Source organism: Rissa tridactyla, chromosome 1 (assembly GCF_028500815.1).
Source record: "Rissa tridactyla isolate bRisTri1 chromosome 1, bRisTri1.patW.cur.20221130, whole genome shotgun sequence".
In the NCBI taxonomy this organism is placed as follows: domain Eukaryota; kingdom Metazoa; phylum Chordata; class Aves; order Charadriiformes; family Laridae; genus Rissa; species Rissa tridactyla.
The window spans coordinates 98,850,401-98,878,100 of record NC_071466.1 but is presented as its reverse complement, the minus strand read 5'-3'; the positions used below and the strand labels follow the sequence as shown (position 1 = coordinate 98,878,100).

At 46.1% G+C, this 27,700-nt stretch overlaps 1 protein-coding gene across 2 annotated transcripts; it reads right to left on the bottom strand.

The window, feature by feature from the left end:
* Nucleotides 1-13,355: 13,355 nt before the first annotated feature.
* On the bottom strand, nucleotides 13,356-27,058 carry SIK1 (salt inducible kinase 1). 2 transcript variants are annotated; one of them, XR_008469496.1, is made up of 15 exons: nucleotides 26,871-27,058; nucleotides 26,394-26,627; nucleotides 25,403-25,519; nucleotides 22,804-22,867; nucleotides 22,439-22,600; nucleotides 22,024-22,148; nucleotides 21,808-21,931; nucleotides 20,625-20,848; nucleotides 20,236-20,385; nucleotides 19,465-19,587; nucleotides 18,990-19,215; nucleotides 18,003-18,278; nucleotides 17,219-17,450; nucleotides 14,776-16,417; nucleotides 13,356-14,059 (listed from the first exon to the last, which is right to left on the bottom strand). XR_008469496.1 is itself a non-coding variant. In XM_054222377.1 (14 exons), exons 2-14 carry the CDS (start codon nucleotides 26,544-26,546, stop codon nucleotides 15,997-15,999), a joined length of 2,397 nt encoding a protein of 798 aa, XP_054078352.1. In that variant the 5' UTR covers nucleotides 26,547-26,627; nucleotides 26,871-27,058; the 3' UTR covers nucleotides 13,356-15,996. The 2 variants fall into 2 exon arrangements, 1 of the variants encoding a protein (XP_054078352.1); XM_054222377.1 differs by having other exon boundaries at nucleotides 13,356-16,417.
* Nucleotides 27,059-27,700: the final 642 nt, after the last annotated feature.

The window sequence follows — 27,700 nt, the reverse complement described above, 5'->3', positions numbered from 1 at the left end:
AGGACCACTAGTCTGGCACTAATGCACCACAAAATATTTGTGCAAATTCCTCGGTAATAAAAACATCCCGAGAAAAGGAGACAGATAATACATGCTCAGTGGTCCCATGGTGAAGCCTGGGAAAATAAACAGAAAATCCTCCTGAGCTTTCAGTTGGACCCAACTCGTAGAAAAGTCCTTTAAGTAACTGTATTAACTGTGGAGAGACACCTTTAGAGATCACTGGGAATATCTCATTTCTCTTCAGTGCCTCAGTCAGATCAAGCAACCCAAATATCAGAAGGCATAAGAAACAATACGGAGGATACTGCAGGGGAAAAGATGTCGCGTGAGCCCATAAGGCAAAGTCTGCCCAAAGGGTACAAGCAGAACAGCACCCTCAAAGTGCCGTGGGAGGATCAGGGGCAGGTGAAACAGCTAATGATGTGAGTTATCAGGTCATAGAATCACAGAATGGTTCAGGTTGGAAGACACCTTCAAGATCATCTAGTTTCAACCACCCTGACATGGGTATGGACACCCCATCCAGCCTGGCCTTGAACACTTCCAGGGATGGGGCATCCACAGCTTCTCTGGGCAACCTGTTTCAGTGCCTCACCATCCTCACATGTCCTGGAGAAACAATGCTAGGGAGGGAGACCCTTCCCCGGAGGAGAAGGATGGGAAAGAGGGGAGTACGGTGAAAGTATGTAAGTCACCAGAGGGTTATATTTGTAGCTGTTCTTCTCCCCATTTCAGACCCCAAGAGCCAGTGTCGCTGGTAGGGGTGATGCTACCAGGGTCAGGAGTCAAACAGGGAGGATACCTCCTGTTTCGTGTCTGCAGTCCCTCTGCTCAAATGTGGCCCTGGGGGGCAGCAGCCTGCTGCCCGTGGGTCTCCACAGTCGCTTGTGCCACCCCCTTGCAATGCCGGGCACCGACCACCTCCAGGAGATCAGCACGGCAGGGTCTTTGTGCTGCCCTTGTTGTCCTGAAAGGTCTCGGTAATTTTTATCGTTGGTTTCCAAGAAGTGACAGTGTGTTCTGTAGAATTGTGCATTATTTGAGGTGCTCCGTGCGCCGATTTTTGTCATTGCAGGTGCAGCGACAAATGAAATGGAAAATAAGTTCATTCCTTCAACGGAGCACTATTACTGCTAAGCCTGACTAATCACCCTCTGACCGCAGCGGGTAGTCTGCCCGAGGAAGGAGCTCTGAGATAGGAACGGCAGAGCTCGTCTCCTCTCCTGCTGTCTGCCTGAGAGCGAGCAGCCCTCGGGGAGCAGCCCCGTGCCTGCTCCGGGGGGAACCTGCTGGCTCTTGGCCACCTGGGCTTACAAAGAGACCACCTTCTGCAGGAGCCCGCATATTTCATGCCCGTTAATGACCGCTTTCTGAAGGGCGCAAAACATAGAATCATGGATTCATAGAATGGTTCGGGTTGGAAGGGAGCTTAAAGATCACCTCGTTCCAGCCCCCCTGCCATGGGCAGGGACACCTCCCACCAGACCCCATCTCCCAGAGAGAAGCCTCACGCCAGATCTGTTGTTCCCGTTTGGGGTTATGGAAGCGGCTTGATTTGGTTTGTCTTTTCTTGCATGGAGGCGGTTTCTTGCTAGGACTTCTCTCCAGTGCTGGTCCCCTCGGCCACAGCCAGCCCGGCTTCGGTGCTGTGATGTGCACAGGGAGGGCAGCAAGGCTGGGTCCCTCTCCCCCGGCAGCCTGCTTTGCTGGGGAAGGGTCCCCTCTGCCTGGCGCGGGGCACCCACACCCCCACTGCCTTCCCTGGGACGCCGGGGAGCTGGAAGACATGCTGCCAGCTGGCACTGGGCTGCCCAGGAATCCCCATCCCGCCTTCCCTCTGCTGCCACACAAAGCTGACAGCAACAGGCTAGGCAAGGTGAGGTGAAGTCTGGTGCAGGTGACCTTGGAAAGTTGGTGAGAAAAGCTATTTGCATGTGTACTTCAGTAAACATCTCCAAGGAGCCTAACAAAAGCTCTAATCTCGAACCACCTTCAAGCATGCAGTAATGACAAAGGGAAGCTCAACACCATGAACAGGGTAATGCACTGAACTCATACATATTCACCACCGCTCACGTGGAGGTTGCATCAATCAGATCCACTTCATTCTTCATAGCCTGATCCGAGACAGGTCATGCATAATCTTTTTCTTTTTGCTCAAGTCTGTGCTGGAGACCGGTGGTTACAAGTTGTGTTTACCAGGCTGTGCTGCTGAGATTGTTTAGCTGATGACTTTGGTGTGGTGTGTTAGAAAGGGTTAGGTTCTTTGTGGGCATGTGCGCGTGTATATATAAAATGAAAGTTTCTCTTGTTGAAACCTTCTGGGGGAAATCTATGCTAGGATATATTTAGCAGAAAACCCCAAAGGAACATTTTTCAGACTTTGGTTTTTTTTTTTCCTTTTTGCTAAATCTTTTTTTTTTCCTAAGATTAAAGGAAAAGGGAAGAAAGACAAGGTGAGAGAATAAGATAAAAAAGAGACAAAACTTTGCTAGGATTTGTAAGGAGGAAAGCATGTAAACCCAGGACTACGGTATCACATAAAAATGAGGCTGGAAGAGAAAGAATTAGGTTGCATGGTCCCACAAAGCAGGGCCAGCTGGACATAGACGTGCTGTATTGCAGGTGCGAAATGGTCCAAACCTGCGGTGAAAACTCCCCCTGCTCCCCAAGCCCCCCTTCCCCACAGTAGCTTGCTTTTTCTATTCCACTTGCTCAGGCCCTTCAGTTACAAGATGGCAGAGACCCACGGAGCACGGGTGGAGAAGCACACACAGAAAGCTTGCAGTGCACGCAGAGAAAAGAAACAAAAGAAAACACACAAAAAAGGCCGATGATGTATTAAGCCAATAACTAAAGCTTTTCACACAAGCTTCTTCCTTAATTACTGTATTTAGCAGCACTGGTGTAATCAAGAACGTAGCACTGTGGCTGTTCAGTCAGTCGTGACAGACCCAGCACGGTACAACCTCACCCCCATTCCACACCAAGTGCCCTGAAGCCTTTGCAATAGCATCCTTCGGTCTCCAGGCCTGCAGCCTGGAAAATAAATCAAGCATGGATACTGAACTGTATCTGTATGCTCAGTATGATGAAGCGACTAATATTAATATGCCCACATTATAGCAAATACCTACAAGCCACGCAAATCCCCGAAGCTAAAACCGACCTGGCAACCTTAACTCTGGCTGTGCTTCCATATTACAATTCCTTGGGAAGCAGATTTAGCTTAAAAGGTGCCCTCCTGCCCTCATCTATGCTGCTATATCTACAGATCTGCCCACACCAGCTGTGGCCATCTCTGTGTTTGACTATCTCTGCTCTAAGCCAACTTTGCAAGATGACTTGGTTTAAAAATGTAAAAAAAAAATTAGAATAGATAATTTGGGGGTGTTTTTTTGCAAGCTAAGTCAATTTAGAGCTCTTGTTTCAAGCATGCTCACCAAAAATGTTGGGCTGATGTGCCCAAGGGCTGTGGGATTTACCTGGGGGAGCAGCAGTGGTGGTGAGCCTGAGCTCTGAGCTAAGGAGAGGACACAGACCCCAACAGATGGATGTACCAGCAAAGGGATCACAGTGTAAATTCCTATTCACCTGTCACTTAGTAAAGTTAAACCTCTACACATCAGGGACGTGACTCTCCTCTATGTGGAGGCCTTTTCCGCCACTTGGCAATGTAAAGTGTCCTCAAGGGGACAACTGACATTTCTGTTCCCTTTAAATCTAATGCCTTGGTTGCAAAGGGATCTAGTTCTGCACAAACGAGAATCAGATGGTAGTTCTCGTAATAACATGAAGTGCTTGGGCTGTGGAGTAACGCCAAGTTCATGTTGTTTGGGAAACCCCATCATTATTACACTCCTTTTTAATTTCCTGACTTCCTGGTGGCTCATCTTCCAACCTGAACTTTGCATTCTTTTCTCTCTTTCCCATCACTTAATTACAACTAATGAAAGGAGGAGGTGGTAAATGTTAAAGAAAATTTCAATAGAGCATCGAAATTCCTTAACAATGTTTGTTATTTTCCACTTTCCACACATCTTTAACACATGCCAAACCTTAAGGGATTTGTTCAGAATGAAAATGAGGTGGAAAAAATGTATCTGTGCAGCTAATGCCTCCATTCTGGCTCCCTCCAAAGCCTGTAGGCACCTACCAGTGGAAGCTGGACCGCACTCCCAAGGGAGGAGTGTGAGGTGATAAACACCAGGGAGAATGGGACTGGGCAGGGTCATCAAAAATGGGATAACAGGAATTAGCAGAATAAGTAAGAAATGAACGTTGTATTTCTACAGTCCTGTTCCTCATCACTGTTCTGTAGAAAGAGTAAGTAGATAAATTAAGCAGAAGAACCTTTAGGAGGAATATGACAGGAAACATAATCTTGACGGCAAGGTCTGTTAGGCTCCGAAATGGTCCCTCAAGGGAAGCAGCGGACGCTTGAGTCATTTGAACAATAGACTGGACCAAGCGCTGGAAAATATACGGGAGGGAATAAATCTGCATTAGCAGAGGGACGTCTCAGATGACCTAATAGGTTGTTTCCATCCATAAATCCATGATTCTGTGACAAGACCTTAGCCAGAAGAGGGCTGCGGCAACATCACAAATGGATACGCCCATATTATGTACGTTGGAGCCTGGAGTGACCACAGTGACCTACGTGTTACATGAGAGACAACTCATATTTTTGGAACCTTTTAGTACATTAGCTGCTTTCCATTGCCCATAGATTCTGGATCTGACTTCTGTGTGTACCTCACCACCAAATCCATGTTGTATTTAGAGAGTGACAGAAGAGAGCTGGGACGTCTATGCCTCCTAGTTGTTCTTCGTAGTTAAAATTCTCAGTTTAGACCCAGCTCATTGGCTTCAGGGGCCTTCCAGCTTGTCTGGTTTTGTCTTACAGTGATTGACTTTTGCAGGGACTCCGTCTGGGAATTTTTGTGGGAAAAAAGTGCCCGCAAGTCTATTGATCTTAATCCAGGAACAACAAAAAGTAGGTCTTTCTCCTTGTACCGCAAAGAAACAATTCACAGTAGGGAAGTAAATAAACAAACAACAAAGGTTAAATTATTTCAAAAACAGTGATCATCTTGGTTTATAATAATGTACACGATCCACCTGCTAAATTTTAATACCCTTAATACCAATGTCATCTCTTAAAGGACTTTAATTCTTGAAGAAGCCATCCTTTTCTCCTCACATAATATTAAACATGAGGAGGCAGGGGACTGTTCCCCAATATATGGGAGAGTTAGCTTTAGACATTCCCTTCCTTATCTCCTTAAAAATAGAGCTCTCTTTCATACCCATGCATGTACATGCCTGCATACCACCTCTGATGGCTCAGCCGAAAATCAATCCTCTAAACAAAAATGAGAGTTCAAACCCACCAAATAGATTCTCTGAGCTCCCATCCCTGCTCTCCTTCATCTCTCTGAGAAAAAGGCATGAAGTGCCTCATTTCAGGCCTTTCTCTGCCCTGCATCCCCAAAACTCAGCACCCCTCCTACCCTCCATCCATCCAAGAGCGTCAGGAACCGCTGGGCACCGACTGCTGCCCATCACGCTCCAGCAAAGGAGCCAGCCCGGCTGCGGTTCCCCCTCCCGTCACTCACCCCTGCAGAGAGGGAAGAGCTCAGCTTTGGAGTCCACCAGGAAAAGTTTCCCTCCGCTGTTAGTGACTCCTGAAAAGCCTTATTACCCCCTGATAACCGGGTGGGACTGACAATAGGTAATAATCGACAAGCCATTTAGGCAAAGAAAGCGCTCCTGAGAGTGTCATTATTAATTCTGGGAATATAATTTAATGTGGTACCGAGAAATCTCACTGATTCCGGCTCTGAATGCAAGAGAGGCAGTTCAAAGCACACTGTGTACGTGTGTATTCACGCATACAGGCGCGGGCGCGCATGTGCCTTCCCTCTCCCGATGCCTATCAGCCAGGGGAAAGGAGGTGAGCTAGTCTGTACTGCTCCAGTTTGACTGGGCATGTCTGCAGCCACAATCACATCTGATCCCTTGCCTTGCCCTGCCAGACGCCAGCGCTGATCAGCACACGGCAGTGGCAGCTCCCCTTTCCCCCTGCTGCAGCCAGCTCCTGCCACCAGAACACAAACACCGCTTTGCCCAGGCATCTCAAAACTCAGCACCTTCTCGTTGAGTCTGAGGAAATAGCTACATTTCTTGCAAGTATTTGAAAAACAGAGACGGTCTTTTTAGAAAGGTCTGGAGCCCTTTGGAATGGCACCCCTCACCTCCCTGGGTTAATCTGCTCCAAAAATCCCACCTGTCTACAATTTTACGAGCTCCAGTCCTTTCAAAAGGTGGTCCCTTCTAGTCCAGCTTGGCCTCAGGGGTGAGATGCAGGAAGACAAGGATGGGGAGCACTCCCTGGCTCCTGCTCCAGCACAGCCCCTGGTGCTGGCACATGAGGATGGCAGGAGGAACACAACTTGTCCCTGAGAAGGGAGGGAAGGCTTCTCTTTAACACTCCAGCCAAGTCCTCTTTCGATGATGCAACTGGGTTTGAGCAGACAGGGGAGTGACTAGGATGGTCTCGACACGCAAGGTCTTCTACAGAGTGCAATTAGGAGCTGCTGTGATTTCCTCATCAACTTTGGTAACGGCTCGCGTGACAAGGGAAAAAAAAGGTAACGCTGGAAGCCTTTATTCTTTTACTGAGATTTTATTCCTCCAACAAACAATACACACCTGAAAGTATGATCTCAGAGATCACAAACCTGGGGCGAAAGCCAGCTGAGTTCACAGGCAAGGCTTGGCAGTGGGGTTAGACACCATGTGCTGGCCCATCAACCTCTCTGCGGTGAGCTCCAAAGCAGCCTGTGTCCTGGTCACACGCGCTGGACACTGGGAAAAAGCCAAATACCAACACACAGCAGGGAAAAAAAATTAAAAAATCCCTGGGCTGCCCGTGTGGCTTGTGGCACGTAGAGCAGGCATCTGTGGCACCTCGGGTTCAGCAGCCAGCAAGGCCCGCCGGAGAGGTGGTGCTGGGGTGCCTGGCTCCTGTTCGCTCCGCTGTGTGGAGAATTGATGCTTTAGGGGCACATCCTGCCCTGAGGAACTGGTTAATCCTGCTCACTTGAGGGATGAATGCAGCCAGTGACTCGATTGCATTTACAGTGTTAAGCCGGTGATTGAATCCAATTAGTGACTGTCGGATGCTTGTGGGGTCCTGCGTGCGGAGAAATGGATCCACCCCGAGACCAGGAGAGCGCTTACGGGGCTCGCAAAACAGAATCTCTGCTGAAGAACGACCGGGCATTGTTGCACCCCACAGCCACCTGGCAATGGGCTGGAGCTGGGAGAAAATGGATTTCACAGCTTGTGATTAACCCCAAAATGTGCCAAGGAGGGCCTCTGAGCAGCAAAATCATTCACTTCCTTTTGGGGACAAATGGTAAGGCTATGGGAAAAGCCCCATAGTCCCAGGCAATTTCCCCTCGCTCCCAAAAGCTCAGCAGCATGTACAACCTCATAGCCTGGTTGCACCAACACCTCCATGACAGGAGCCACAGTTCCACCTCCTGCTGCCTGGGACCATCCCAGCATCTCCCACCACTTGTGCCGTTCATGACAAGCAGCTGGTGGTAGAAGAGACACTGGCATTAAATGCACCAAAGCTGTCCAGAGAGCTGCTTCCACCAACAAGGGGCACGAGGGGGAGATCGCGACTCCCATTTCCCCCGTCAGCTCTGATGTTCATCTTCATCAGATGCTGCTGTGTTCATCAGGCTTCTCCTCCCTTCCCTCTGGAGAGCCCACCTCCCACCACGCGTTGGACTCCTGCTAAACAGGACCTCCTTCCAAGCAGCAGTCGGTGTCCAATGTGGGCCAAGTGGCCTGAAGTCACCTTGTCTCGTCAGATCTATTCCTCTCTCGTGGGAACACAACCCACTGGGCCACATCGTTTGGATGCCTGCGACTCATCGGGTCTGTCGCTTGGTGATTTACAATAGAGATCTCAGTAATTGAGAATTAAAGGCAAATTTCTGTGTCAAAGCCACTATGAAGACATCGCTGTAGCCTTTTAAAACCATCTTACCTCAATAAATCCACAAAGAAGCATTTCCTCCCTCCAGGACAGAGATCCACCCTTTCACTCCCATATTCAGTTGAATTCAAAGTGTCCAGACCTCCTTCTGCAGAGCCTTATTAACCCCTTTACCCCAAAATTAAGAAGGGTATCCTACTTTTTCTCAGACATACCAAAAAAATGGGAAAGCATCGTGGGTCAGATAAATAACTGCCCGATCTGTCCAGCTTTGCAGTTAATGTGGTGGCTCTGTGTCCTTTTTCTTGTTGTGCTCACTTTCCATGAACAGGAAACAAAAATGTTCATGGAAAATGGATTTCAAACGCATGTGCATAAGTGTTCCTGGAAATCTAATTTTACATTTTCAGTAAAAGCATCTGCTACCATACAAGAGTTGAGCAGGAAAAAACAGTAGGACGCTTAGCTGACCACTGCACAACTACCACCACTCAGTCCAAAGAACAGAAAGTGTGAATATATCCCAGCAAATGTAAGAGTGATATTGTTAAGCAAGCAGGACAAAGCAGCTAAAATCAAATTATTTCCTACTTTCTCTCCCCCCTTTTTGTTTTTATGTGGCATGAACAGAGGGGTTTAAAGCTCAATTTTTACAAGACGTTGTTTGCAGGAGGAGATCTGCTTGGAAATCCAGCAGGTGGCTGCGGATAATGGGTGTGAGAGGCCCTAAATACCTAAATTGAGCGTGTAGACAAGCTCACCAAATGATAATGATGTTACTTTACTAGGAAATGGGAAAGAAATGATCAGCAAGGATAGGCAAAGAAGCACTTAGCTAGAATTTCTGAAATCCCTTCCAGTTCTTGACTAAGATATTTTTGTTGTCACAGAATAAACCAAGGACTGGTAAAAAAAAAAAACAAAACAAGTTGCCCAGGGTAGCGGAAAGGGACGTAACACAGAGGAGAACTAAAAAAGCACCCCAGCATGATACAGGAAAAGCTCTGTCAAAAATAATGAATCTAAATTCACTGCCTTAGTGGCTGAAGAAACAAAGGATGAGATTGTCTGGCTCTGGAGGTCAGAACCTTAATATGCTGTTAATAAGGTTTATATCATAAAGCAGTGTCGCTGCATTAGCTTTGATTTAGCAACGCCAGTTTACATCAGCTGAGGAAGCGATCCATAAATTCAACTCTGCTTTTCTGTAAATACCGTGGAGGGAAAAAGGCTTGGCCATCTCTGGAGGACAGAACGAGGGCGCTCCCCGGGGCCCACCCTGCTGTCACTGCTTTGTCACCTGCCTGTGAGGTGCGAAAGGGACAGCATGTGGTCTGCCTGGCTCTGCCGCTGGCTACGCAGACCCATCCGTCCACGCGTGGTAGTTCTGCTCGATTTCATGCCCCGCATGTGGCTGCCTGCACATGGAATGAGCCTCGGAAACTCCAAAACTCAAGGGTCAGTAGAAGAGATTTGAGGCTAAAACAATAAAAGCAATATTAGCAGATTGCTGGGATCAGACGGTTTCACTCAAGAGCTCTGAGGGAACTCAGACTTGAAACTGCTGACCTATTCAAGTACAATACCACAGCAGCTGTTGAAATGGCGAGGCACCACAGGAATGGAAGGTGGCAAATGTTACATTCATTTTTAAAAAGGGCTTTTAGAGGCCATCCAGAGACCTGTGAACTGGAAAGCTGGGCAAAGCAGAATTGACAGAAAGTGTAACGAAGAGCAGAATAGCTAGGTGTGATAGCTATGTGATAGAACGGGAAAGAGCAAAGTTTGGAGAGTGAGAACTCAGGCATCAGAAATCCACTCATGTCAAGACGTGAGGAACTCAACATACTTGTAAAAGATTCAACTGCAACCAAGTGGAGGGTGATTTCAGAAAACTGAATGACACGTGGATGAAACGACATATGAAACTCTCCAGCAGCGAATACAAAGCAAGAAGCATGAAGAACACCAATCCTAACCCTACAGAGAACATCAGGGGCTCTAAATTAATATTAGCCAGGAAGGAAGCCTCAGAGTCACTAAATTTGCTGAAAACCCCAGCTCACTGCTCAACGGTTGCCAACAAGGCAAAAAAGAGCTTTAGGAATGACTACAGAATGAAGATAGAATGAAAGAATGACCACTTCTAGGGTACTCCTGCCTCAAACACAGGGTGCAGCTCCGTGTACACCGAGGAGGATGTAGAAGAATCAGTGAAGATACAGAAGAGATGGCATGGAAACGTGCAATGGTTTCGATAAGCGGGCAGGCTAGCTATAGTAGCGTTCTTCCGCTCGGTCACCTCAAAAGAGAAGGGATGTGAGAGAGGTTCCAACAACTCATCAGCAGCGCGGAGGTGTGAAGAGGAAAGCGTGACTCGTCGTGTCTGCTATCAGCAGAGAGCAGCGGCACAGCCCATGCTGCTGGCCTGTGGGCTAATAAAAAGAAAAGGAAGTATTCCTTTCACACGATGCAAAAATTCAATTACAGCACTCGTTGCCATAGGATGCCGTGAAGGCCAGAATTATAAAAGAATTCCAAAAGGGGTTAGCCAAATTCTTGGAGGCTTGACCCATCTGCAGCTGTTAAACACAATGACCCAGATGCCAGTCAAAAATTCCCTTAACCGCAGTCTGCTCTCTACTGAGCTGGTAGCACCACAGTGGGATTGTGCTGTGCTTGCCCTATACCCTTTCCCTAAGAGTCTGCCTCTGAAATGAGCTTCCCAATTAGCTGGACCTCTAGTCTGAGCCACTGTCACTGCATAAGACATTACGTATGATACAAGATGTATATTAAGAAATAGAAATTTATTGCAGGTGATGGTGAAGTTTGTTCACCTCACATGAATGTATTGCCTTTGGCAGGCACTAGTGCCTTGGGAGAAAGGCATTTCTGTCCTAAAAATCTATCCGTCATGCCCCTGGCAGTCTGTGCGAAAGACCAGCTCTTTCCTGATCTCCCACAGATGCTTCGCTAAATCCATAAACCGTGACAGTGGATTATCTTTATCATTGATTTAACTGTCACCACTAAAAGTAGTTAGCCGTCATGAAACAAGCCAGCAACCGTATTCGAAGGAATGTCCTCCCGAGGCACATATTTCCTTTTATTAGTTCTTAAATTAATTCTCCTTCATTGCATGAAGCGTGCCTTATTCTCACTTTGCAGGACGAGTAGAACGGAAGCACTGATCACTTTCCATCTCAGGCACCATCGTTTTGTACGCTCAACTGCTCTCCCTTCTGCCGCCCCTCCTTTCCAGCTGACACGGGCCAAGATTACACGAGGATGCCTTTCACCACGAGGCAGTCCTTTCCTCATCGAGGTGTGACTGCTGCTCTGGAGACAGCGAAGGAGAAGGTCAGGAGGAGAGGGAGAGGTGAGAATCCCTCGCTACCACAGCTGGACCACGCTGGCACCAGTGTGCTCGGCTTGGTGTCTGCGCTGGGCTTGCTCCATGCAAAAACAGCCTGTGTTTTTCATCGCTACCAGTCTAGTATCTCCTGCCAGCTCTAAGCATTTCCTTTTTTTAAAAAAAAAAAAACCAAAACAACCGAGGTTTGATCATTCACTTTTGGGGCTATGCTAAAATCGCCAGCATCTGTTCCATCTGAAAGGGGGGGAAAAAACACCAACCCCGGCCTGGAAAAGAAAGGAAAAGGAACTAGGTACCAAGTTGGAATGTGAGAAACGAAGCCAAGAAAAACAGCATCTCGAGAGATATTAAAGGCAAAAACAAATGTGGTAAACAGGAGCAGAGACAGATTTCAGAGGAAAGGCAGGAAGACAGTGACTAAAGCACCAAGAGTGAAACAGTGTACGCATGGAAACTGAGTCCAGAGTCCCAGGGTTTCTTTGTTCCTGTTTTTCCTACCATTTCACAGAGATCATGATGCTGTCAAGATCCTTCTATACCCAAGGGTCAGTGATGTCAATGAAAGTTGGTGGAGCTGCACTGATTTATAGCCATTAAGAAGCAACTTTCTGAGATTTCCCAGAATTACTGGGGTTTAAAATAATGCCCTGAGAACCCAGTTGAAAACAGCAGTTGGGATTATTCTTAAACCAGGTCATACTAAAAGCTAGATTAAAAATAATTAAGAATACCTCCATTATTTTTTAATAGCTGCAACTGCTAAAACCTAACTTTGGACGGTCACATAGAAAACACAACCCTAGAAAAGCACATGCATGACACTTTTCTACCAGTTTGAGAGTCATGGCAAACGCATACAGAGCTCTACAAATTCCAGCCCAGCGAACAACTCCTTCAGAAAGCAAAAGAAGTAAATATTATCTCTGTTGCCCCCAAGCTTTTGTTCAGCTTTTTGGATTTACCTTCCTACCGCTCTCCCCTTCCTTCCAAATGTGATAGGTGGATTTGAAAGTAAAAACTTCAGAATGAGGATTAAAATTTTTTTTAAAAAATAACACCATTGTTCGTTGAGAAGAAAAAATCTTTTTTTTTTTTTCTTTGCTGAGTGTTTGCCAGGTTAAACTAGAGGTTGTGAATATGGAGGGGTCCCTTTGCAGGTGAAACCCCTCCTCACCCTCATTCTACCTGCACGTGCGGAGTACAAAGCCTTCTATCGCCCGCACCCTGTGCACCCGCTGCGCAGACGGCAGCCCAGCGCTGCCCACATCTCTCAAAAGTGCAAAGGAAACACAGAGCGCGTGAAGACAAACCAGGGATGAGACCGAGGATCTGTCTCTACAGCCTAAGCAGCACGGTCCAGGCCAGTCCCTCCTTCTCCCCCACCTGCAGCCAGGGCAGCGCCTGGTGGCAGCAGGAACCTCGGCTTGTTTAAAGCTGGCCGAGGCATCTCCACAGTGTGGGGCAGCCAGCGCCGTACACACGTTCCCAGGCCAACAAAGCCTGTACCTTTCCAGTAGTTCTTTAATTCTCAAATTATATTTTAAAGGAGAAAAGCCAGCACCCCTAGAATCTCTCTCTCCCTCCCTCTCTCCCCCTTTCTCTTTTTCCGTCACTGCCTTAATCTGGCCGGGGCCTCTCTCGACTCAAGGTGACACGGATGGAGTGCTCATCTGGTAACGACTAAACCACGCTTGACCATTTTCACTCCGTAGACCTCTCTTCCTGTCAGATTTTATAACCTGATTACTACAGACTTGGGTTAGATTCAGACAGATTGCCTACCAGCGAAAGGCTCAATATCCCATTATCAGATTTGTGAGCTCGCCATTCCTCTTCATTTAGTATGTAATAGAAAGTGTCAGTAATGTCCTACGGACTCAGGCTTTAAAAATGAGTCTTAACTATGCAAGTCATATGTATATACCAGGAGAAAATACTCCACAGAGTCAGCTGCAGGACAACAATTTTAAAACGTTTTTTATTTAAATATTAAATAAAACACATCGACTAATCATTTTGGTGTACACCTCTCATTTTAACATAAGAAATAAAATGATTGTTCAGTCATGATAAAAAATAAACTATACATCTCAATTAAACCAATCACATAGTGTCTTTAAATACCCTATTGCATTGCAGTCTGCAGAACAGCACTGTCAAGATATCTACAAAAAAACCCAAACTTTTAAAATGACCTCTTTCTGCTCCAGCAATAATTCCAAAGAGGTTCTACAGCAATTGGAAAAGAAAAAAAAAATACTATGAAAGTAAAGTGCTTGTCATTGCTCAGGACAGGAAACAAAAGAATCTGTGGCCTTTTGATCCATGGCATTAAACAAAACAAACATTGAAGAGGAAATTCTGCGTTTTAAGTATGTGTGCTACCCCTTACAAAACTGAAGGCAAAGTTGCTGCTTTGTGATGAGCTGGCTTCTTCTTGCCCTCCTCTCCAGCCATGTCCACGCAATCTGGTTTTTTTGGGTTAGGTTGGGTTTTTTTGTTTTTTGTTTTTTGTTTTTTTTTTTTTGAAACCACTAAAAATGAGCATGAGACTTTGGTGTTTTCTCTGCTGCAAGGCACCACTCATTAACAGAAATTCAACTCAAGCAATTTTCTCTCACTTTGAAGCTTCCGGACCACGTAGCAGCAGCAGCAAGCTGGAGATGCACCAATAGAGACACACAGATAAACACACAGATAAAAGGTCGTTTATGGAGAGCCACAGACAGAGCCACATGACATCTTCAACCCTTCCTACTCCCACCAATTAACCTGGTCGATCTTTGGCTTTTTTCTTGAAAGAAAAAAAAATCCAAAACAAAAAAACAACAAAAAAAACCCCAAACAAACAAAAAAACAGGTATCCATATTATTTGCAAATGCGTAATACTGCAGGTTGCATGAAGCCAAGGTTAACTTGAAGGCACCCTGTGTCACACTAGGGAGATGGGTCCTTTAAGCATTTAGACAGAATGCAGCTATTTTCTGACATTCCGATGACAGCTTCCAGCCTAGCTGGCTCACTGTTTGCTCACCTGCTTCCAAAGCTTGCCCGCCCTACCCAACTCACTTCTGTAGGAGCACAGTCTGCTCTCCCCTTTACACCCAAGCATAACTTCTGTTGATACCAACAGAAGGCACGCTCTATCTTGGAAGGGGAGTGGGGTTTATACCAGAAACACAATATAAGCATATTACAAAATATAAAAAATAACTAGTGTTATATAGCTTTCTGCTTCCTATTTATATACATATACAGCATTAAAAACCATAGGAAAAAAAACACCTATCTAATCCAAAACCTCATTTTGCTAATATGCCAAAAACAAATCAACCAAAAACAAACACACAAAGATTGTGCTGTTTTACTCACTTTTAATACAGTTTTGTTCAGAAATAGCTGTACTCCGTTAGAGTAGAATTCTGTTCTAGCCTATTCCTTTTGTCTTTGTCAGTATATAATTATAACCTCAATATTGCACGTTTCCCCAAGAGTCAGTTCTGTTTGGACCCTGATAATGAAATGCATAAAAACAATTAGCAGCGGAAATAACAATGTGCAGCACTAAGAAATACCCCTCAGGCAATTTTGTAGGCAACCTCCAGGAGGGCTTTTTAAAAAAGAAAACCCTTCCCATCACCCCACCGGTACTAATGCTTCCCTCCTCAGTGCCTCTGCAAAAATATGAAAAAACTTAGCGTTTATAAAAAGATTCTGACAAAATATATGCATGTGTGCAGTGTGTGTATGTATATACACACACACCAGCCCCAAACAAACATCCCTGCAAGAGACCAGACATTATGCAATTTGGATCCTGATATCAAGGGATACATTTTCAATAGATTACTTGCTTCTGTACTAATTAGAGGGGCTTTTTAAGCTTCACCAGCTGATGTATCAAGCATGAAGTTCACAGTTTTCATTTAAAGTATATGTAATCTGGGAGGTCTGGAATGGGGATTTTGGTTCCTTTAAATAAAATGAGTGTTAACAAGAGGAAAAAAAAACTCAAAAAACAACAAATGGCAATGCTTCCATTTTTGTCTTCTATGAATGCATAATGCTGCATGCCACTGGTTTTCTGTTTATTTTCTTTAAAAGAGGTAATCATCTTCACAAACCCATAAATGAATATTGTGAAAAAGGGAGGCTCTGGTCCCTTCTTTGCAAAGCCTTTCCCTGCTGTGTCACCATTACTGACAGCTGCTAATCTTGCATAACAGCAGAGCTGTATTGGTCTGACTTGAGTACAGTACCGAAGAGTTCTTCCCGAACCACATCCCTCCCTGTCCCCACAAACGCCCCACCCATCTTCCCCATCATTATTTTTCCTTTAAAAAATTCAGTTTCTATTCATATTTGTTCAGTGCAAGAATAGTAGAAGCAAAAAGACATACATATTGCTTGTTTCAGTTCTATAAAGTTGCTAGCTTTCTGAGCCAGACAGCCTCTTCACATACTTCAAAATTTATTGCTTCTGAGAGTCACTCGTCCACATGACACCAGCCAGCCATGAACCCACACCCACCATGGAACAGTGGTGAAAGTTCTTCGCAACAAGAGCGGCATGAGCTGTAGCAGCCGGGGCTCTCACTTGACCAGGACAAACTTCCCTAGCTGGTTGGAAGTCAGGTCCTCCATCTCACAATCCCCGTGCTGCAGAGTGACAGCGTCATAGCTTGGAGACTGCACAGAGAAACTCTGTTGCTGAGAGAAGGCAGTGCCAACTGGAGAAATGTTGCTGCTGATGTACAGGTGCGTGTCTAAAAGGTGAGCTGCTGAGGACACTGGCGACACGCTGACACCAAAGAAATGAGGTTGGAGCAGTTGGCTGTTGCCAGCTAAGGCCAGCTCAAATGAGTTCTCTCTTTGTAGCTCTGACAACAGAAGACAGTTGGATGCTTTGCAGGTACCTACGCTATCAGAGGAGGGGACGCCATTTGTTCCAGATGTCTGAGAACTCTGTAGACAAGCTGTCTGGAGTAGCTGGTGATGCTGGAACTGGAGCATTCTGAACAAAATCCAAGGGTGGAAGAGGTTAATTTGCACTGCTGGGATAATTTAATGTTTTTCTTCTTCCTTTCTTGCCCCTAACCCTGACCATAACTTTCCCCTTTGTTTCCTTCTCTCTATCAAACCTCTCCTTACCCAGCCAGAACAATTACAGCAAGCTGACCATGCTAGGTCAACGTGTTTTCATTTGGCTTTTCCTCGTGTTGGAGAGGGCGACTATCACCAGAAAGTTATCTAGTCACCATTTGCCTGCTAATAATAGATGTTCTAGAGACAACGTGTGCAGATAAACCGGAAATTCAATTTTCCATCTTGCTTCTATGGGAATGAAGAGGTGCCACCACACATGACATTTGAGGCCACTGGAACTGTGCCTCCTTTGTGGGCTGTAACTTTTCCAAATTACAAGGTCTCACTTCCTTGCCATGGGAAAATTACAGGAGGAGGCAGAGGAGGAAAGAAGTCATTCCCAAAACTAACAAAGAAAAACACAGCTTGCAATAGGGAGAAGTAATGTTTTCCCCCACAGTACCAAACTGCTTCTCAATTCAGCAACCTCCAAATATTTGGATGTCGAGATTTTTAAGTGGAACTGCACGTCCTGTGTTACGTATGCCAGTGCAGGAAGCCACAAAGGAAGCCAAGCAGTTTATCTGCTGCCACACAGCAAAGATGGAGGATAGGAATCCACAGTGACCAAACTCCTCAACCTCTTTTGCTGTGTTTACTCCTCCTCGCTTGCCCCTAACCAAAGTAAACCCAATGAAAACAGCAAAACTCCTCCTGGCCAGCTTCTCACCTCTGCTGCTGTAGCACCTCCTCCAGGAGGCTTCTTCCCTCTCTGCTGCTCCCACTGCTGCTGTACATGCAGGTGTTCGGCTGCGTGTGTTGGAAAGGACTCATGGCACTCCTTGCTGCCCGAGATGAGGAGGACTGACACACCTGCCGAGCAAAGCCTTTGATTTTATTCAAGCCGAGAAACCCCTTGGCTCGAGCGTTCTTCCGCAGCTGCTGCCTAAAAGCCTTCAAGCCTGTGAGACATGAGGAAAAGAAATGCACTTTAATCCTCCTCAGCATTTGCTTAGGAGCCTTCTTTACAGATCAGCCTTTCTGGGAAGCTGCCTTCATTTGTGTGAGAACTGTGCTAGAAGAGACCGTGACTCTTCAGTTCACGTTCACCCCTCTGCCTGATGGTTAGAGCAAAATTTATGTAACGGAACAGGGTTTGGGACAGCTGCACCCTTCTGCAGGTGGACACATGCACAGCAAAGGAGAAACCTGGTAGAAATCATGATGCTGTGCACTCCGTATTTTAGGAGGAAGGCGGAGCCTGCCATCCCACTCACGGCAGCAGAAATATCTTCACAGGCATGCCGAATCAGTATCTGAGAACCTCTCATCTAGGTATCTTCCTCAGGGCACCCAACTCTCCCTCAGGGACCATGAATACATGAGGCAGAATAACCAGGTGGCTAGCCTCAGTGTAACACGGGAAAGACCGTATCCCTGCATGCTACCCTTTTCTAATGGCAGTTGGAAGGGTGCAATCCCCCAGCAATAAAGCAAGGAAAAGATTACATTACCTTGAGTTAATGAGGTATCAGATGCTCGCCTTCCTTCTTGGAAGCTGACAGGCAGGAGAGAAGCACCTCCCATGCAGCCCTGGGCTTGTAACACCGGAGCGTCAGACTGGGAAGCTAGGAAGGCTGACGTCATCCTAGCTGTGGCTGGGCTCCCCGTCATTACTTGACCTGCCAAACAGCTGCTCAGGGCCACTGAGCTGTCATTTGAAGATGAAGTAAGGCAGCTGTCTGAACTAGTTCCCTCCGTGGGGCTTGCAGAAGAGGAAATGACTATACCTACGGAGGGGAAGGAAGGAGAGAAAGAACATTCCCAAGATGAGTACAGGAAGGAATAAACATAATATCAGAGCCTTCTGCCCACCTACACTGGCACTAATAGCCACCTGTGAGCTGGAGAGGTGTCCAGCAAGTTGTGCTGTCGCAGGGCTTGACTCCAGGAAGGGGTCATCAACAAATAACCTAAGTTTGGGCTCCTGTCGAGCAAGCAGGGCTCTGCCAGCAACTCCAGCACCACCAGGCTATGCTGGATCAGGCCTACAGCGTTTCTTTAGCACAACAGCTACGATATGGGATTATTGTCTTGTGAACAGTTTTGCTTGTTTAAGTTCATGGGGTCTGGATGCGTACCAAATACAGTCAGTATTGATGACCTTTTTTTTAAATTCAGGCACCCCCACCTCTCCCAGTACAACAGCAGAAGCAAGTAGAGAAGGGTTATGTCCTACTTGTGAGAATGCTCCCCTCTAAAGTGATCTAGATGAAGTACAACAGGGCAGTCTCTTCCTTAAGGGCCATGCTTATTTATGGGAAGACAGAACTGTGGAGGGCAGAGTACTGACCTCTTTTCTGGGCCTTCCTACCCCAGTCAAGGTAAAATCAGCACATACTCCTGAGGCATTTGTCTGCTATGGCATTTGTCTGCTATGGCACCACTGCTATGGTTTCCTCTAACTACGGACACCCTTCATCTCTCTCACGCTTACTTACATGGAGGGGCATGCTGATAGAAATGTGTGGTCACTTCAGCCAGTGTGTGCCTCCTGCTGGTGTTGCTAGGGATGCGGATAGGGTGGTCATATGCCTTAATTTCATCTTCCAGCTCTTTTTCTTGCCTTACTTCTTCACTAATGGTGGTCTCCAACAGGCTGTTGGGGGAGATGGAGCGGTTCCGGAAGAGCCCGTTGAAGTTGGGATCCACAGGAAAGAACACAGGCTGCAAAACATGCCAGATCACAGACTGAAGGGTGTCTACCTTATTTCTACACTCCTTTTAATACTCTTCACAGCCCTGTGGCATGTCTTCAGTAGGTGTACTGTTTAGAAAGGCTACTATGACACCATGCCCAAATACCAAACAAAAGACTGGAAGGAGTCACAACTCCTGTTGTTTTGGATTGGCAAAACAATGAGGGGGAAAAAAAAATAAATAAAAGTAACACACAGTTTAGCTGATAATACCAACCTGTAATGGACTGTTCACTTCGCAGTCCATTTCTGCCTGCAAGGATGGCTGAATCAGGCTCTGAGGTTGCTGGTAAAGCAGAGATGATCGCAGTGTTTCACTAGTGAGACTGTCCTGAGGCATCTGGAGAGAGAGAGCGATGCACAGAAGCCATCACATACACTGCAGTTCCACGTGACTTTTCAGATACTGGATACTCAAGAAATTTCAGAGCCACCTTCCATGCAAGCTTTCTCCACGTACTTTCTATGAAAATTAATGAAGTTACACAACACGATGCCAGCACAAACACAAAACCCCTTCTCCTAAGTTAGGCAATTTAACTGGAAATACAATTTGAAAAGACACCCAGAGCACACTTTAAAGGGGCTGGGGGTGAGGAAAAGAAAAAAACTGTCAGAAAAACATACAAACTGACTCATGGAGTACCTGTGAGGATCCTATGGGGTATGTAACAAAGAAGTGTAACCAACCAATGCCTAAGAGGGCAAATTTCCATGCAAAGCCTCATCTTCTGGCTCATTATTGACCTGCACTAGAGGCAGACTATTCTTTGGACTGTGACCCACAGTCACTTCTTAGGAAACAGGCTACTAGTATTCCATCAGCCTCCTGCTGAAGAACAGTAGGCTATGTTCTATCAGAGGGCACCAATATCAGAATTGGTTTTCCGAAGCCTGAGAGTTACTACCTTGTATTTTCCCATAGAAAGTGGCAGAAAAAAAGAGAGCTAACTGACACAGCTTCCCAGTAAGTAATGCCTTTCCTTACCTCAGTATTGCTGATCTCGGAGCTCCTTGGCCTTTGCTGACGGCCAGTTGCTGGACGACTCGATAGCTGGCTGCTTCGATACTCCTTGAGGCGCTCCAAGAGCAGGTAATAAATTGCAGCAAAATGGTTGTAGCTGCTGTTTTGCAGGGACTAGAAGACATTGAAAGGACCCTTAAGTTACAGGTAGCTCAGGATATAAGCAGCCAATGCTCATCACTAAGGCCTCATAATGGCATACTCAACAAATAAGTAGAAATCCAGAAAGGCAATGAAGATTTTACTATGCTGTGACAATGGATCAAGGCTAGTCACTGAGTGACATATATATGACTGCACTATTGGCATTCTGGTAGTCGCTGAAGATGTATCTAAGGGTAAGCACTTCTCACCTCAACAGTTCTCTGCCTGTCGATGCCAAGTGTTTGCATGATGCCAAGAACCTGCTCATTGTAGTCACCCAGGTTGGAGTTGTAGTTTTGCATGGAGAAGGACAAAGACTGCTGCTGTTGAAGAGATGGGTCAGCTTGCATCCACTTGTGCTGCTTTATTTGGGAAATGGTTATTCGCTTGGTTGGGTCCACAACCAACATCCGTCGGATTAGTGTTTCACAGTCTAGATGACAAAGACAAAAACTCATGAGCAAGGGGTAAAAATAACAGCCCAGCCCCAGGTCACTGCTAAGAAACCTTCCCAGCAACAGCGTATGTCTATGAAAACAGGAATTAAAGGTTTCTGAGGAGCTGATGCCTGATCTGACTACCAGATATTCAAAACAGCACAAGAAATGCCCACACACATTTCACAAAAGCAACACGTCACTACAGGAAATGAAGCTGCACTGAATACCGTGGCCTTGCACCTTGTAGGAGAGCTAGTTTTGAGCGGATGCAGGTTTAGTGATGTTACATCCATTTAAAATAGGTCAGAATTTAGTACAGAACTCCATCGCATACAACTTCCTCGTCCATATATACTACTTATTTGTTTATAACTAGGGAATCAAAGCTGTTCATGGCTATAACTGATAAAGGTCAGACTTTAAAAGATACTCTTCACTTGTTTTCGAATCCAAATCAGAGAGAGGTGATAATACTCTTCAGTTCCTTCTTCTCGCCAGACTGCTGGAGTGCTCAAGAAACAGTGCTAAGCCCCGCTATTTCTGCTCTCCTTGACAGCATAGCCACACTGAAATATACTCCTTCTGCAGTTAAAATATCTTAGAACTACACCCATCTCAGCATTGCAGGCTAGTCTCATTAAACTCCTGTTTTCTCTCTTTTGAGTGATTATTTCTCCAGCTCGGGTGTCAAGTATTTTGTAATCCATAGAGATACTCTAAGAAATCAAACAACAGCCTTTTAGACACACCATAAAGCAGATCCCAGAAAAGAAAACGTGTGCAACCAGCCCCTCAACTATAAGCACAGCCCTACAGAAATTACTGGATGCAAGACACAGCGATTGCCAGCTGCAAAACCAGTCCCATCCATCATTGCCCCAAGATGGAACAGGACAGCTATTTTTTTTATTTTTAGCCCCTTTTCTAACATTAAGGAACTGAAAAAAAGCACCTTCGGACATGAAGTAAGGGATGCGGAACCGCCCCTCCAGCACTCTTTGCCTCAGAGTTGGTAAATTGGGTCCATCGAAAGGCAGAGAACCACAGACAAGGACATACAGCACCACCCCAAGGCTCTGTCAATAGAAAACAGCAGAAGCAATGATTTTGAAAGCCCACAGCCCCTCACAAAGTGTGAAATGCGATTTCTAAGGAATATCAAGCTCACCCATATATCAAGGTGAGGTCCTTCATATTCTTTGCCTTCAAAAACTTCTGGAGCTGCATAGGGTGGGCTTCCACACCAAGTGGAAAGGGGCTCTCCTGACTTGTAGAAGTTTCCAAAGCCAAAGTCTGAAATGAATGTAAAAGTCTGGAGTAAGACATCACTCAACCACATACTAATACTCCAGAAGTAGCAGAAAATGGAGAGAAGGGAGCAGATGTATTGTTTTGTTCTCTGCCTATTCATTTAAGCTAATCTCTTTTGTCCAGAGGATACACATTCAGTAAAACATCACTAATTTTTGTTTTATTTTCAGTTACCATAAATAAGTTTATAGGATCATCCTAGGGAGATTGAATTTGTGAATTTGTGTACACGCCTAATGTTGTCTGTAGAGTAGCCACGTATTTCTTATTACCTGCTAATTTGATATTCATGTTAGCATCTAGCAGAAGGTTCTCTGTTTTGAGATCCCTGTGCACTATGTGGTGGCTGTGACAATATTCCACTGCTGAAAGAATCTGCCAGAACTTCTTCCGGGCTTCGCTTTCAGTTAAGTGCCCATTGGAGGTCAGATGATCTGCAAGACAAAATAGGAGGCACAGGATTTAAAAACACCTGGAGGAAATTTTTCATAATCCCACAGGTGCTGCACTTGCTGTTTGACAGATGACAATGCCAACCCTGGATTTTTAATCAGAATATATATTACTCAGGAATGACAACAATAAAGCCACGGTTTCAAAATCTAAAGAACTGTTAGCTCCAGCAGTGAGGACTTACCAAACATTTCTCCATTCTTTGCGAACTCAGTAACAATGTAAAGCATATCCTTTGTCTCCATAACCTGTGAAGACACAAGAGGACATGCTTAAAAAAAATGCAGAACTCGGTAGTTTCATTCACTTTTCTAAGCGTGTTCTCAAACGTATCAGTTCAATTATTTATTTGTCGCAGCAGCTGGCAGTAGAGGCATTTAATTTTGCACCACGGCGTTCTTTCCAAGCAAACTGGTAATGAAAAAGATAACAAATCAATGCTTATGTGCCTACAATATACAATGGCTTCCCATGCCATTGTTCTTCTCATCATTACCATGCCACCTAATCTCCATAAGATAACCGATGATCATTTCAATAATTTCATAAACTTCCCTGAATTCATTTTTTGTTAAAATACGCATATATAGCTTTACAATTTATCTGATATATTCTGAACTTGCAAAGACACTTAAGTTTATATAAAGTTTTTGTTTCAAGGCTAGCAGGTATTTAGATCAGGAGAGACAGTCGCAACTTGCACAAATCAAGAAGTAGTATCAAATACCCCACTCCCATTTGGTGTTGGCTGGGGACACAGTAAGCCTCCCATTCAAGTGACAATAGGTTGCTGTTTGTGTAGCGGCAGTGCTTGATGCACATCAACAACTGTCAATACATCGCCCAGTGCTCACCTATCAATCTAGTATCAACTTCCTTTGATACCTGTTAATTTATTTCTCTTTGGAGGAAAACCAAAAACAAACCTCAAAAACAAACAATGAATGAGAAATGCTGAGCATTTCCAAATTCATCTTCAGTTACTGTGGCACATCTTTCAAAGGCTGCATTTCAGATTTTAAAATATAACATTTCTCTGGAATTGGACTCTCAAGGAGCAGGTATTTTGTTTTGGAAGCCGAAGGCTCACAACAGGTTAACAATCAAAAAAGCGTCAATATTACTTCAAAGGCTGTAATTTCCAGGCTCCTAACCTGTAACCTTTTTGGAAGACTCTTGTCCTCCCTTCACTACAAGTACACACAGACATGAAATGAAAATAAACAGACATGGAGCAAAGGAAAAGAGGTTCCCAGTTTAAAAAACTGAAGGAAAGTGTTCTGGGAAAGTTGCCAGCTGGATGAAATTAAGACGCGGTGCTGAAACTAAAACAATGATGAAATAATACAAGAACACACACCCTACGTTGGTATGTCATCTAATTCCATCCCTGCTTCTCAGTCTCCACCAAACAGGTAAAGCATCAGTTACAACAACAAAGAAAAGAAAACTTCACTGAAAAGAAATTATGGTCCACTACCAACGTCATTTGCTCCATCAAGTGAAGTGGTTCAACTAGATGGAATTTAACCTGCTTTTCTAAAAGCTTCGAAATAGTATTTTCACCCGCATCATTCCACTGAAATGAAATCAACCGAACTGTTAGAATGTTTCTGTATATCCTACACTGCCCTATGGGCAACAATGACGTCAGATGTTAACACAGAATAATTTTTGTTATGATGGTTAATACTATAAATATCAAGCACTTCATGTGTGTCAAGGTCTTTAAAAATAATGCCTTGCCTAAGCACCTGCCTTACTGGCTCTTCAGCCTTACATATTAATTAAAACTTTTTTTTTTTCTTTTTCAAGCTAACAAACCCAACGGTAAGATTACAGCTGATAATAGTGTTTACTACTACACATGGACTTTCAGACCTGCTAATTCATCCATCTATTCCTCTCTCTCCCCTGCCCTTCTACGCAGGTCTAGACAGACTGGGATACCTCATCTTCTTCTTAAATCCACATGGCATTATTTAAGATGATTAAGAGGAACTTACACCAAATCCTAATTAGATTGAATATTTAGAATTTGCTAAGCGGTCCTTGTTCACTAGACAGATGTGATCCTGTTTTCTGCACAACACATTAATTTGTTCTTACTGTTAAAAATACCCAGTGCAGAAACTGAACAAATGTAAATCAAAATTCACATTGTGAAACTCTGCAAGCGGAAAGATATTTAAAGTTCACTTTCAAAACTACACAAACTGGAACAGAATAACCAAACAAGTAATTTTTGACATATTCTAAGGTACCAACATTTACTGGCTTTTTATTTTCTGCTTAGTTCGGAATTCTAATTCTTAGATTTTCTATTTTGATTGATTTGGTTTAATTGTTCTTGATTTTAAATCTTATGGCACTTATGGCAAACTCAACTTTTGCGCTTTCTTCTCTGCTATCCTACATGAGTTCAAGTCTTCCTCTTATCAAAAGCATGTAAGAAGTTCTAGTCCTCTGAAGTGGAAAAGCAGAGGAGTTAGGAAAGACAAGTTAATCATAGAAGTTCAGATAATCAGTTCCTCAATCTGAAACAAACTTCAGCTTGGTTTCAATTGTAAATTTTACATCGCGTTTTGTCAAAAAGCTGTCTAACATACCAGAATCTTGTTCAAAGAATGATGAATGACTTTTAAAAAAAAACAGTTTAAGTGTTTTTTCAAAAAGTATTTCAATACGCATTCTCTCTGCAAATATTTGATTTTAAATCATGTGCAAGAGAAGAGCACAAGCATATCTCATCTGCGTGCTGCACTTCAAAGCTGACTTCTTACCTGATATAGCTTGATAATGTGGGGATGATTCAAAAGCTTCATTATTTGAACTTCTCTATAAATCTTCTCCAGATTGCTCGGGTCTAACCTTGTTTTGTCTATTATTTTTATTGCAACCTGCAGATTTAACAAATAATAAAACAAAACAACCCCAGGTATTACAAAACAGGTACTCTTACTGTTAAGATCGCTTAAGAAAAAAAAAAAGACACAAAAGACACACACGCCCTGACACACACACAAACTCACAAAATCCCAGTAAAGCAGCTTTTAAAGTATGGACTTGACAAAGCTGATTCTGTTTTTCTCAACTGCAGAGAATTTACAACACAGAGCATTTTCATTTTTCTTTTCTACGTCAAAGGATTACACATAAGGTAGTGAACAGAACTGTAGAAATTAGCACTGGACGGGATTCGGTAAATCTTTTAATCCATCCCATGCCAGTGAAAAACAGATTCCTCTAACAGACTATTTTCTACTGTGGTGACTGATATGATTTTGATGTGCACTAGAAATATAAATATGGTTGCATGCCCATTAATAAGTTATTTCTGCAAATAGCACTGCAAGTTCTTTGTTCTTGAAGCGTACACATTGAATGAAAAAATTAAGCCTATCTAAAGTCTTCAAAAGGTCTTTAATTTGCTGGGCTCTTTAGCAAACTGAGACGGAGTAATTCAACGAAGCTAGCACAGCACACAGAAATGTTATTTTTTATATCTTCTCATTCGTTTTTAATTTTACATAGACTCTGTTGAACACACCGGGAAAACGTGAAGCTCCTACGAACGGCCACCTCAACTACTGGTGTAGGCTCACCAAAGCTCACCACAGCTCACCACTAAGCCCGGCTGCACTTCGCAAAGCTCGCTGCCCTTCTCCTCATCTCCAGCACCAGTTCGTTTCACCACGCTGGCAGCGGCAGCCCACCGGCTGCCGGCCCGGCAAGTAACGGCGCTCTTCACCCCCCGTCCCCCTCGGTACCCACCTGCGTTTTGGTCACTCTGTGCCTGGCCAGTTTGACCACCGCGAAGTTGCCTTTTCCCAGCGTCCTCTCGATGTCGTAGAAGCCGACTCGCAGAGGCCGCTGCTGGGCTTGTCCGGCAGCGGGCACGGCGGTGTACTCTGACATGATCACCATGATTTAGGCGGGCGGCGGGCAGCGCACCCCGCGCCTAGGAGGGGAGCATCCGCGCTGCCCCGGGGAGGCGGGCGCTGGCACCTGCACGGAGAGGGCACAGCACACCCCCGTCAGCCCCGCCCGCCGACGGGACCCCTCCGCTCACACATACACCTCGGCGGAGCGGCGGGGCTCTCCTCCGGCCCCACAGCGGAGCCGCGGCCGCCCCGGCCCCGCTCAACCCCTCGGCCGCTCGCCGCCACCGCTCCCCCCACCGCGCGCGCCCCACAACCGCCGCGGGGCGGCCGTTGCCCGACCACCGAAGCGGCCGTTGAACCGCCGTACCTGGCGGGCGGGAGCTCTCCGCGGCTGCTGGCGCCGGGCTCTGCCGCCGCCGCCGCGGAGGGGTGTGTGCGCGCGAGGGTGTGCGTGAGTGCGTGTGTGTGTGTGTGTGCGCCTGTACGCGCGCGCCCGCGCGCGTGTGTATGTGTGTGCGTGCGCCGGGGGGCAGGCGGGAGCACGCGGGATGTCCCGGCCCCCCCCTGCCCCCCCCTCCGCGCACACCCCGCCCTCCCGCCCGCCTCTTCTTCCCCCCGCCCACCGCCGAAAGCCGAGACGGGCCCATTGACGTCACTTTGACGCCAGAGAGACGCGCGCCCAGGCGCGAGGCTGAAGGGGAGCGAGACACCGGGCCGTTGCCAAGGAACGGGCGGCGCTGACGCGCGCGCTGATGGAGCCGTCGCCCGGGCGACGGAGGGGCGGTGACGTCAGGGCAGAGGGAGGGAGGGGGCAGCTGGGTCTCCTGCCCCCCCCCCCGCCCGCCTGATGGCGGGGGGAGGCTTTCCGGTGTCACGTGACGCGCCCCTTCTCCCGGCGGGATCGCCCCCTGCCGGCGCGCCCGGCATCCGCCTGAACGGCTGGCGCGCGGGGCGCCGGCAGCCGTTAACCGCCTCGCGGCCGGGCAGCGCCCGGGTCTTTCGTCAGCGCCCGAAGCCGCCGGCAGCAAGGCGCTCGCCGCGGGCAGGGTTTGCCCGCAGCCGCCGTACCCTTTGCCCGGGGCTCGGCGGAGATGCGAACACCGCGGACGCTGCGCTAACCCTGCATGAGGGTGGGCGTCGCCGCCCCGGCCGGCCTCGGTGAGCTCGCGGCCCTGCCGGCTGGGGTGCCAGGCCCCT

What these genes read in the sequence shown, in the direction of transcription:
- SIK1 (XM_054222377.1), bottom strand. Translation starts at nt 26,546, where the DNA reads ATGGTGATCATGTCAGAGTACACCGCCGTGCCCGCTGCCGGACAAGCC. An exon ending in AAAGAATGGAGAAATGTTTG is followed by an intron (nt 22,601 to 22,803) that starts GTAAGTCCTCAC and finishes TTTGTCTTGCAG; the next exon opens with ATCATCTGACCTCCAATGGG. An exon ending in CTATCAGCATGCCCCTCCAT is followed by an intron (nt 18,279 to 18,989) that starts GTAAGTAAGCGT and finishes TCCCCTCCGTAG; the next exon opens with GTATAGTCATTTCCTCTTCT.